This window comes from Mesocricetus auratus, unplaced genomic scaffold (assembly GCF_017639785.1).
Source record: "Mesocricetus auratus isolate SY011 unplaced genomic scaffold, BCM_Maur_2.0 Super-Scaffold_15014, whole genome shotgun sequence".
Classification (NCBI taxonomy): Eukaryota; Metazoa; Chordata; class Mammalia; order Rodentia; family Cricetidae; genus Mesocricetus; species Mesocricetus auratus.
Window position 1 is genome coordinate 15,773,723 of NW_024429186.1, and position 11,160 is coordinate 15,784,882.

General features: G+C 53.3%; 2 protein-coding genes across 3 annotated transcripts in view; one reads left to right on the forward strand and one right to left on the reverse strand.

Annotated features, from left to right (window-relative positions):
- Asb2 (ankyrin repeat and SOCS box containing 2) overlaps positions 1-1,571 on the forward strand; it is a 37,628-nt gene extending 36,057 nt beyond the window's left edge. The window contains exon 10 of the mRNA XM_005068370.4: positions 983-1,571. Coding sequence (XP_005068427.1) covers positions 983-1,119 — 137 coding nt within the window. The 3' untranslated portion in view covers positions 1,120-1,571. The remainder of the gene's footprint in view (positions 1-982) is intronic.
- Positions 1,572-3,679: 2,108 nt separating this feature from the next.
- On the reverse strand, positions 3,680-9,620 carry Fam181a (family with sequence similarity 181 member A). Of its 2 annotated transcripts, none has more exons than XM_040742585.1 (2): positions 9,516-9,620; positions 3,680-4,996 (listed from the first exon to the last, which is right to left on the reverse strand). In XM_040742585.1, the coding sequence occupies exon 2, from the start codon at positions 4,910-4,912 to the stop codon at positions 4,034-4,036; it is 879 nt and encodes a 292-aa protein (XP_040598519.1). In that variant the 5' UTR covers positions 4,913-4,996; positions 9,516-9,620; the 3' UTR covers positions 3,680-4,033. The 2 variants fall into 2 exon arrangements, with proteins under 2 accessions (XP_040598519.1, XP_005068428.1); XM_005068371.4 differs by lacking the exon at positions 9,516-9,620 and adding an exon at positions 5,696-5,934.
- Positions 9,621-11,160: the final 1,540 nt, after the last annotated feature.

The following is an 11,160-nucleotide window of genomic DNA, read 5'->3' on the forward strand; positions in this document are numbered from 1 at the left end:
CCAAGAACGGTCCTCAGGACCCCTCTCAGATGGTATGGAACCTTCTCCACATCCTCCGGAAGGCACTGCTGCATCTCTGGCCCAGCATGTGCTTGTTGGATGGGTGGATGGATAGATGATGGATGATGGATGGATGGGTGGATGGGTGGATGGATGGATGGATGGGTGGATGGATGGATGGGTGGATGGATGGATGGGTGGATGGTGGATGGGTGGGTGGATAGGTGGATGGATGGATGGGTGGATGGTGGATGGATGGGTGGGTGGATGGATGGATGGATGGATGGGTGGATGGATGGATGGATGGGTGGATGGGTGGCTGGATGGATGATGGATGGGTGGATGGGTGGATGGATGGGTGGATAAATGAATGGCATGTTTTAGTCTGATAAACTACTTCCCTGTGCCCCAATAAATTACCCAATTCCCAGATGCACCCTTCTGCCTCTCTTCACCCCCGCCTCCCACCTGAGCAAACACTAGAACATAAGGTACTCCAGGGGTGCCTGGGAACAACAAAGTGGGAGTCTATAGCCTACAGGGAGTTCCTCAGTCATGCTGCCACTTCTTGTCCACGTCATCTGGCTTCTCAGTGACAGCAGGTGCCCCAAATCAGTCCTGTGCAAGGGAATGCCCGAGAGCTCAAATTCTGATCAATTCGTTGAGACTGTTTGGGGGTCCAGGCTGTGTGAAAAGAACCAGACAGGGATGTAAGCGTGGGTCCCAGGAATATCCTGGACAAGATGGGTAGCCTTACCTGGGAAGCAGGTGTGGCATTTACCCTGTTCACATTGGGCTGTGTAGATCCATGTAGGTTGAAGGTATAAATGCACTTTTCTAGTCCCAGCTTTGGGACTGAGGTTCCCAGCAGCAAGTACCTACCCCTCTTGGACTCAGTCACATCACTGGCTGAACCCACAGGTCACACCCCTTGCCTAGTACAAATGACAAGCTTGCATCTCCCATTTTCTTCTCTTTCTAGAACCTCCGCGACCTCTGGCTCACCTCTGCCGACTGCGGGTTCGGAAGGCCATAGGAAAATGCCGGATAAAGCTGCTGGATACACTGCCGCTCCCAGGCAGACTAATCAGATACCTGAAATATGAGAACACACAGTAACCAGCCTGGGAGGTGATGTGGCCTTCAGACTGTTTCCATGACACCTTAGGTGGCCCACATCCAGGAGCACCTGGGGTCAGAACGAGGCTGCAGAGTGTGCTCTTGCTGGGTCTCTGTACTGGAGCTTCGCCCAAAGCGAGCCTGATATGTGGAGGGGAGCAGGCGAGGAACCTCCACTTTCAAACTGTCGAATGGATCACAGACCTGCCTGCTCTGCCATTGGGCATTGCCAGAGACCTTCAGCCTGAGGCCAGGGAAGAGCTGGTCTGGGAAAGGTGGCCCAGGCAGGAATCCTGGCCTTCAGCTGGAGAACTTCTAGGAATGAGTTCATCTGCCTGATATTACTTTGTCCAGCTATAATTCCCTCATTGGACTCTGAACTTTCAGGCTGGGAAGGCGGGGGAACCCTCAGTCCAAGTGCTTCATTGAGTACAATAAATGTTACATGCTAATTATCTGCCCTATAAGTCTCCCTTCAGATTTTGTGCATGGTAGCCAAGCACCGAACCTACCCCTGAGCTACATTCTCAGCTCTCACCTTGCTCTTTGACTGGGGGGGGGTATCCGTTGCTGCAACTAAGGCTGCTCTTCCCTCTCCAATTTCAAGTCTCCCCAGATGTGCAGCGTGCTCTCCCCAGCTGCTTCCCATATGAAGGAGACTTGGGCCCCAAGTTCCTGTTGGATATTGTCTCATTACAGGTTTCTGCTTTTACTTTTTAACTACTAAGCCATCTCTCCAGTCCCACTTTCTGATTTTAAACAAAGTCTTCTAGCTTTTGAAGCAATGGGTCTGCAGGTTCCCCTGGGGAAACTGAGCCCCAGCAGGAAAAGGCTGGTGTAGGACCAGGACTCAGGCAGGATGGGGCTCAGCAGGACCTGAGAATATGGGACTCCAGTGTTGTTCCTCAAGTGTGGTGGCGGGGTGGTGTCCAAGGCACTCACCGCAGTAGGCAGCATGATCTATGACTGTTTGTAATCTGCCGGCCTGGAAGGACCTCCAGGTACCTAAGTGTAGGAGATGACTTCTTGTAATAACAGAAATCAGACTTTCATATATACAACAGGCCATGTAGCAGGTCTGTGTCCAATCTCACTTTTTGGGTGTGGAAATTTCAGCGTAGACAAGTAACTTAGGTGACAGGACTGGAGCTTTGAACCCCCGGCTGCTCAGTCTGGAGGAGGCTGAGAACCATTGCCTAAATTAAGAAGGTCTTAGTGTTGATGCTCTGGGGTAAGAGAAGACACACACCTGCTCCTGGCCCCTTAGCATAGGCTAAGGACCTGCCCCTCCCACATACATGCCAGAAAATGACTTAGGGAACTCTGGGTCTTGTAAGTTTCCGTGAATCTGAAGTCTTTTGATTGATGCCTTTGGACAGAAAACCCCAGAATCCTGCCCACACTTTAATAGCGAGCTGCACTTCCGGTGGACTCCCTGATGGGACTTGGGAGGAAAGTAGCCTAGGACCAAAGGGCCATGTGCAGCCTCTAATCCTGGATGTGGAGTTATGTCATGTGATATGTTGTTTGTGTTCTGACAGGTAAAGCTTGCTTGGAGTCAGAGGGCAGAGCTAGCCACTGGTTAACCATAGAGGGCTGAAGGTCTGTGGGGAGAGGAGACAGGAAGTGATAAGGTGGGACAGAGAGAGGATCTAGACCATTTGGACCGAGGAACAGAAGAGGTAGGAAGAAACTGGTGACTGTTCCTCTGGGTTTCTGATCCTTCCGGTTTTATTTGTTAGAACACAAAATGTCTCCCAACAGAGTTAGCTGAGGACCAACTCAGAGGCAGGTCATGAAGGAGGTAGCACAGAGGGATTGGAGCACCTGTTAGGCTCCCCTCTCTGGGGAGCAGAGGCTTGCCCAGCACCAGGTGGAGACTATGGTTTGATAAACTGTGCAGCCTAGTCACTCTAGAGTGCGCATCGGCCAATGCTGCGCAGGAAGCCGCCCAGCCCAGCAGCTTGCTGTCTGGGAATGTCAGGACAAGCACCTGTTCTTTGCCCTCAGCACACACACGATCCAGCCGCAGGCAGAGGTCTTGACATTTCACTGCAGCCCAGAGCAATCAGGAGAAGACTGGGGATGGGAGTGAGTTAGAGGCTGTGGCTTCGGGGCTAGGGTTTTGAGTTGTTTTGTTTTGGTTCGCTGTGGACATATAATCATGCTAACGCTTAAAAGGGACAGTTTAGTCAAACTGCTTTGGTCACAAGAAACTGAAGTCTCATTTGTCCTGGTTTTCTCTCTGACCAGAATTATGCAGGGCCACTCTGACATAGCCTAAGCTGTCGCACAGCCACACCAAAATTACAGCCCTGTCTCCCTGGGTCAGAATGTCATGAGCCACCGAGATCCAGGCTTTGTACACCTCTTTCTTCCGCTGTCTGGACCAAGCACCCTTCTCCAAGGGCTTTCCCCATCCTTTCCCACCTGTTTCCTGTGAATTGAGCCTTCGCTCCCAGGACCCATCTCCAGATGTCAAGCCACTCCTCCCTGAGTCCTCCTCTATACCGACCCTGCATCCGGGAACTAGCCCACTTCATGACACCCAAGAGGTGGAAACTGCAAAAGAAATCTTTATTTTTTTAACTTCCTCAATATTTACAAAGAACAAAACGAACAAGTGAGATATCCCCCGCAACCCCCAGAAGACGGCAGCTGAGCAGGTATGTAATGAACTAGTACCAGACTAAGGTCCCTCTGCCCACGGTCTCCCCAGAGACAGGAAGATGAGTCTTCTGGGAAAGGGCTCCTGTGCCTGGTCCCACAGCCTGCAAGAGTCAATTAGGTGCCTGAGGAGCCCCCTCCCTGAGGCAGCCTGGCTAGACCCCTGCCCAGCTCCCTTCTCACATGGAGAGCTTAATCAGAGACCCCATCCCGCAGGCCATAAAAAAGGGGGGCTGAGGCCGTCCACCTAGAGGTAGCCGAAGACGTTGAAGATGGGTGGAGGCATGGCTGGTTTAGTGGGGATAGGCTTCAGGACCACAGGTCTGTACACTTTGGGCCCTGAACTGTCCACATCCTTGCAGAAGTGGGCCATTTCCACAGGTGAGGCTGGGCTCTTCCTCCACAAGCCCAGACTGGGTACTGGGCCTTGAGGTAGGACCCCTGGAAGGCTGGGGAAGACGGGCTGTCCGTGGTACTGGAATGGGCAGTAGCTCCAGGCATCAAGGCTGCCTACCAAGGATACCCCAGACATCTTGAGTGGATCCATGTCAGCTAGCACTCTCGGGGACATGGGCAATGGAGCCGTCTCAGGCCCCAGAGACCCCAGACCCTTGCAATTTTTCTTATTCTCATACAGAGATGCCTCCCTGGGGGCTAGGCCCACCTCCAGCCCCATTGGGTAGCTGAGGGTGGGCCTCGGTTCCTCCCAGAATGAAGCAGGCAGCTGTCTCTTCCTCATGGGCACCTGGCCAGGTCTAGCAGCCTCTGGGTTCAGCCCCTGGAAGCTCTGCTCCTTAGAAAGGCACTCCTCCCTGAAGGGGGTCCCCAGGGCCTTCTCCTTGTAGCTCCCACCCCCGCCAGGGTTGGATTCCGGACAGGGATGGAGGGGCAGCTGCCCAGGCCTCTCTTCAGGCGCCCTTTGCAGGTGAGGCTCTGTCACCCTGCCAGGCAGGCCCCTGGGGAGCCTGGAATACTTCTGAGAGAAGCGCTTGAGTTGCTTCTGCAGGTACTTGCGATGGTCCACAGAGCGGCGGCAGGGTGCGGACTTGTCCAGGGCCGCCTTGATGTCACTGGACGCCAGGTTCACAAAATTCAGTAGCATCTTCACATCGCTGTCAGCTGCCATCACCACGGGAACTGTGCTGAGCTTTCCATGAAGCGTGTAGGCTCTGCTGGGGGCTGGCAGCTCCAAAGAGAGCACAGGGCAGACCTGGGGAACACAAAAGGCAGCTGGAGTCTCTCCAGGACACTTACACCTTCCTCAGGGCCACCAGGACTGACTGCAGAAAGCTCCCCACCCAGGCACCCCTCTGTCCCCAACAGCATTCACAATGGGACACCTGGTAAGTCATTCAGCATTTCTCGACTGAGACGAGACAGCTGCCTGCTATTTCACTTAGGCTTTTAGAGTCTGTTGCCCTCTCCAGGAAACCGAGGCTCAGAAAGAAAGCAAGCACCTTGCTTTTCAAAGCCATCCAGCTACAAGTGGCATTGCCGAGGCCACATTCCCAGCTGGTCGCATCTCCCACATACTGTGAGGCCAACATGCACAACTCACCATTCAAGTTTTTATTTTCGGAGCCAAAGAAATTCTCTACAGAAGGCCAAGCCCCCTTCCCCCTCTTGGTGGTGGCCTCCCCCTCCCACCACCCCGCCCCCTCTGCCGTCCCCACGCTCCACCCCCAACTCTCACACAGGGCCAGGCAGGATCCCTGTCTAGCACTTAATCTAGACCTGCCTTCCAGGCTCATCTCAGGCTGCCGGCAGCAGGAACTCCCCTATAGAACCATCTGCAGCGATTTCATGCCTCCTCCGCCGCCACCCACAGCACTGTGCCCCTCCCCCAAGGCCCTAGCCCGCTCACACCCTCCACCCAGCCTGGGCAAACCACTTGGGACTCCACACTGACCGAAGGTGCAGGCTGGGACCCCCGCCAACGTGGCCGGCAGGTTCCCCACCGTAGACCCAGGCAAGCCCGGCGAGCTGGCGTGCAGCGAGCTCCGTGCAGGGTGAGAAGCAGTTGTGCAGCCCTTGAGTGGGCTGAATGGAGGACAAGTCCGGAGCTGGGGGGCCCTCAGGCCAATCAGGAGCGCCTCTCCAGATACAAAGCATCCCAATCAGGCGGCGGAGCCCCGGTCCCACATTCTTTGCCGTCACAAATTGTCACCATGGGGACCATCACAAAAAAAGACAGCTCCCAAATGCAATCATTTCCCGGTAAATTTCTACCCTTCAGCCCCACTTTCCCCGGCCTCCACACACCCCCTCCCCTTGACCTCGGTACCCTGGTTTCTTGAGGGAGTAGGGTGTGTGTGTGTGTGTGTGTGTGTGTGTGTGTGTGTGTGTGTGTGTGTGTGTGTAAAATGTTCAGGATCAAGGAGGGCTGGATGCAGCGGAGACAGGCACCCAACCTTCCCAAGAGACTCCAGGCCTCCAGCTGCCATGCTCCAGTGCAGACAGACAATTGGATGGGGTAAGCCAGGGTGGGCTGCTTTCCCTCTGCCCTTGAGTGTTGAGCGTGTGCTCTCTGACTCTGGCTGTCCTCGTGTCTCTTGCCTCTTTCACCACCCTTCCTGAAGGATCCCCTGGGATGGGTCGAGAGGTGCAGGGATGTGGGGAAAGGTAGCCCGGACGGGCTAGCTGAGCGGTGCTAGGATATCCATGGGAAGGGAGCCGGGGCTCTCAGGAATCTTGTCTTTATGTCTGCTTCCTCAATTGAGCTGCACAAAGCCTGAATTGCCCATTCAGTGCGGCCGGACAAAAGGGTGGCGTTGCACGGTCCCCTTGCATTTGTAGTCAAACAGTTAGGGACTTAAATCGAGTCGTCATGATGGAGAAAGAGGTGGACAAAGCCCATAGAATTGCCATCAGCAAACATTTTCCTGTGTCATATTAGCTAGTCTCCATGGCTCCCCCTGGCCCAGGGACAATGGCACAAGTTTGCACACTTGGCTACTGTCACCGTGCCAACGCCGGCAGGGCTGCAAGCAGGGCCGCTCAGTTGGAGCAAGCAAGGGAACCCAGGCTGCCTTGGCCCTGCCCACCAACTGCTCAGAGAGAAGGTGAAGCCCATAGCCACATGGTGAACGAGGCTGCCTGGGAAGTGCTCATGGGCAGGGTCTCCATGCCAACTAGTTCAGTGTACTCCACACACCCTCCTTCCCCTCCTCCCCTTTCCCTGTCTTTCTGCCACCTTCTTCCTCCTGTCCCTGGCCCACACCTTCATACCATAGTCTAAATGACAGACAGAAACAGCTACATGCCCTCCCTCAGGAGTGGTGCCAACAGACTACTACTATGAGGATGGGACACCTGTCTATAGTAGCCTAAGGAGCCCTCCTCTGGAGATGGCCCAGGGCTAATGAGATGCAGTTCTGACACCCAGGACTAGCACATGTTCTCTGAGCAGAGCCAGGGTATGACAGACAGGGGCTATGTGTGGATGTGACACCTGTAGTGCATATCCTCTGTATGACTTGAGGGCCATTGCTATTTTAATTCTGCAGCAGCATCCCAGCCTGCCCTGACAGGTGTCAGCAGGCACCATCCTTTCCACTCCAAACTCTTGGTACACTCTGCTGGAGATACTCTCTGAGGTCCTGTCTGAGGGCCTGTGGCCACCGGGTTAGGCTCCAGATAGCTCCCCTCAGACCCCACGTGTCTGGGACTAACCCTTCATCTCCCACCATGCTGAGACGTTGGCTCACATATTCAGCCCTTTTCTGCCCTGGCAGTCAGTGCCTGGCCTGGGACCTGTGGGCCCCATTCCCTGGAACAAGGCTGCTCCCATTGCTGTCATTGGATCAGCTTCTTGTAAGACAGCAAGACAGCAGCATGCTTGTGTCCCTTAGTGTAGTGTTGTCTCCTTGCTTCCCAGGTTAGTGGGCTCTGCAGGAATCCAATCTTAAAATGTCTTTCTAGCTTGGAGTAGGGAAGGACTGCTCAGTGGTGAAACCCCAGCATGGCCCAAACAAACTCTTAATGTGTGTTGTCACCAAGGCTTGGCAGAGGGTGGGTTCTTGTTTCCGGAGGTAACTATCCATTCCGCTGAATAGCTTTCGCCCCGTTGACTGGAAACTTCTTCTTGTTTCCTTAGTTTGCTGCCCAACTCTAGCCAGGTAAGGGCAGTGTGGGTTTGGCTGCAGGTTTGTTCTAGAATTGTGGAAGCACAGGTGTCCTTTGCAAAAGACACTTAACAGCTGCTGTAAGTGGACAGCAAATGATTGTCTTGCTTTCCCAGCATGACAGCACTTAAAACAGGAGACAGACTCCCGATTGCGCCCAGGTAGGAGTCTCTGCCAAGCCTTACCAAGGGAAAATGAGCTGAGCTGAGGGACTAAGCCAGCCAGAGAGCAGGACCCCAACCTGCATGCTAGGGAACCCCCACTGCCAATTCTGTGACCTGTAAGCCCTGATCTCAGCGATGCAAAATCCTACTTGACCCACGAGTGGAAGGGAATGGGTGTTAAACGTTGTCTCCCAGATACCCAAATTACCGTCTGACAAAGAGCCACTGTCCGTGGCAGGGGATGAAAGATCTCTGCTGGCAGTGCACCCACCCAGTCTGTGGCCTGACAGCTGTCAACCAGGGGCCGGACCTAATTTCCCCCGGGGACTCTATCTGTCCAGTGGACTGGCTTACTCTGACCATCCCAGCTCTGAGGATGAATGTAGCCCGCCACTCCTGACTTGAGAAACATGTAAAGGCCACTTGGGGAACAGCAGCTGGCTAGAAGCTGTTAATACAAGGCATGCCTCACATGCTGACTTATGTAACCTCTTACGTAACAGCAGCATTTCTGTCAAAGTCCAGCCTGCAGCAAGTGTCAGCTGCAATCAGGCCTGACAAGGGATGGGAGGCGTCGGGTGGAAATAAGCCCCTTTGGCTTCTGGAATGAGCGCCTCCTGTCCTGGCTGCCCAACTTCATGGTTAATGATGACTCTCAGTATGACTGTGCCCACAGAATGGCTGGGACCTCAGGTGATCATGAGTAGTTACAGCCCAGTGTGGTCAGCTCCAGCAGCAACAGAGGCAGGGTGTAACTTAGTAGTCCCAACCTTGGTAAATGCTTTCATTTCTCCCGATACAAATAACCTCATTTACTAGCCTGGGACCCTTAGCATAGCGAGAGGTTCAGATGAGATCTAAGGACAGGAGGCTCCAGGCAGAGATAGCACAGTCATTCTCCCTCCATTACCCAGGGCCTCAGGAGAGCAGACTTCAGGAAAGAATTTGACAGGAGTGAGTGTGTACACAGCGTTCCTTGTCTGTTTTCTGATACTGGGGAGAGCAGTGGAGGTTTCATAAGTAGTATGGCATCCGGGGCGGGCATGACTGCTACCCTTGCTCTACAGAGGGCACTGGGGCATGACCGGTGACACAGGAGTAACTGTGGTGGGTTATAAATCCTTATGGCAATGAGCTGTGTCTCAAATTCCTCTCCCTTGAGGTGGAGGAATCCCAGCCCCTGGAAAAATTGATACTGTGATTAAAACTCTTCAAAAAGTAAAGAAGAGTCTGCCTGGCGTGCAGCCAACTCCCTTCCTCCCCCCCCCCCACCTCAGTTCTCCGCAGAGCTGGACTAAGCTTCCCCTGTAAGGTGGGGTTGGTGTGGCACAAACAGTGTGACAGTTGTGACTTTGTGGCCCGGTGTTCCCCCCCCCGCTGGATCCTGGCCCCATATTCCTTGTATCCCCACCCTCAGATCCACCACAGACAGACACTTCACCTTGACTGTGTCCTCTCCTGTCCTCCTTACGCTGTGTCCTGTCCAGTCAGGGCACTGGCCAGGAATGAAAAGTCAGTTTAATCTCAACTGTCAATTCGGATTTGATTGGTGATGCCTCCAAGGAGTCTTGTGGGAAGATTCCGAGGCCAGCATGGAATTTGGAATGCTCTGATCAGCTAGTGATGTCTGCCTTGAGGGTGGATGGAGATTGTCTCTGGGTGCCAGGTCCCTGATTCCATGTGAAGATGACAAGACACAAAGCTTGGCATTATAGTATTCTGACCCTTGCAATTTTAATCAAGCAAATAGAACACTGGAGAAGGGCAGTGGATTATCCATACACACATTTCTTTAACCAGGACCCAGACCTCTTGTTTCCCAGGGGAGAGTGCATCAGTTCAGCTCAACAGGTTTTTGTTTTCCTTGAGATAAGGTTTCACTTTATAGCCCAGGCTGGCCTGGAACGTGTGACCCTCCTGCCTCAGCCTCTCAAACCCTGGAACTACAGGCTCAGCGACCGTATCTAGCTACACTTTTACTGACAGGTTTTAATACCCAGCCTGGTATTAACCATAGTAAACATCTTACACATCTAATGGTATTAAAATTATTCTGGAGATTTTATTTATTGTTTATGTATATGAGTATTTTGCCTGCATATGTATGCGCAACGCATGTATGTAGTGTCCACAGAAGCCAGAAGGTGGCACTGGATCCTCTGGAACTGGAGTTACAGATGTGGGTGCTAAGAAGTCCTCTAGATGAGCAGCCAGTGCTCTCAACTGCTGAGCCGTTTCTCCAGCCCCACGTGTCTAACGGTATTTTATTCTCACGCCCACCCTATGTGATGGATCCCAGCATTTCCCCACACTTGGCAGATGAAACTATGGCTCATGGATGTTAAGTGACTTAACAGTTGGAAAAGAGGATGAACCAGGGAGGGTTCAAACCCCATCTCCCTGACTCGGGACCCTGGGGTCTTTCTGATAGCTCTTGAGCGTGATATGTGACGGCATCACAACCTGGAGGACGTCTCTGGGACAGTGTGGGCACTCTGGGGCGTGGGACAGTGAGACGTTTAGTGTCATGCATAGGGAGGCGGTCACTGCAGGAGTGGGGTGATACAAGGTATGAAACAAGTGTTAAGCTCTTCCTGCATTTTCGTATTCATGAGGCGCATAATAAATGCTTGATGCCTGAGTGAACAGTTGCATAAACAGGATGGAGCATGAAGTCAGGTGGCTAGTTGACTCTTGAGGGTACCCTTGGTGCCTGATTGGAGCCCTGGGCACACTTCCCTCTCAGCTGCCTGTCACAAACGCATGCCACCATCACCATAGGAGTCCTTGCCTCCAGGCGGTAGGATTTCAAAAGGATCAGTAGTAGAAATGGCCACATAACTGCCTCCAATGTGATGATCTTGCTGTCTCCAGAGGGAGGCAAATAGGTAACAACTGGACTGTCACCTAGCAGGGAGATGGCCACCTACAACCGGGCACCAAACCACTTGTACTGGAGGAATTGGCTGAGGACCATTAACCTTGAAAGTCCAAAGATACCGGGATGCTGAGGGTCACCTGGAATTACTGACCTGGAAGTGTTCCCGAGGAAGGGACTCCTCTTTATTCAGGCTCCTCCCTCTGCC

Coding starts and splice junctions, on each gene's coding strand:
- Fam181a (XM_040742585.1), bottom strand. CDS start 4,912: ATGGCAGCTGACAGCGATGTGAAGATGCTACTGAATTTTGTGAACCTG.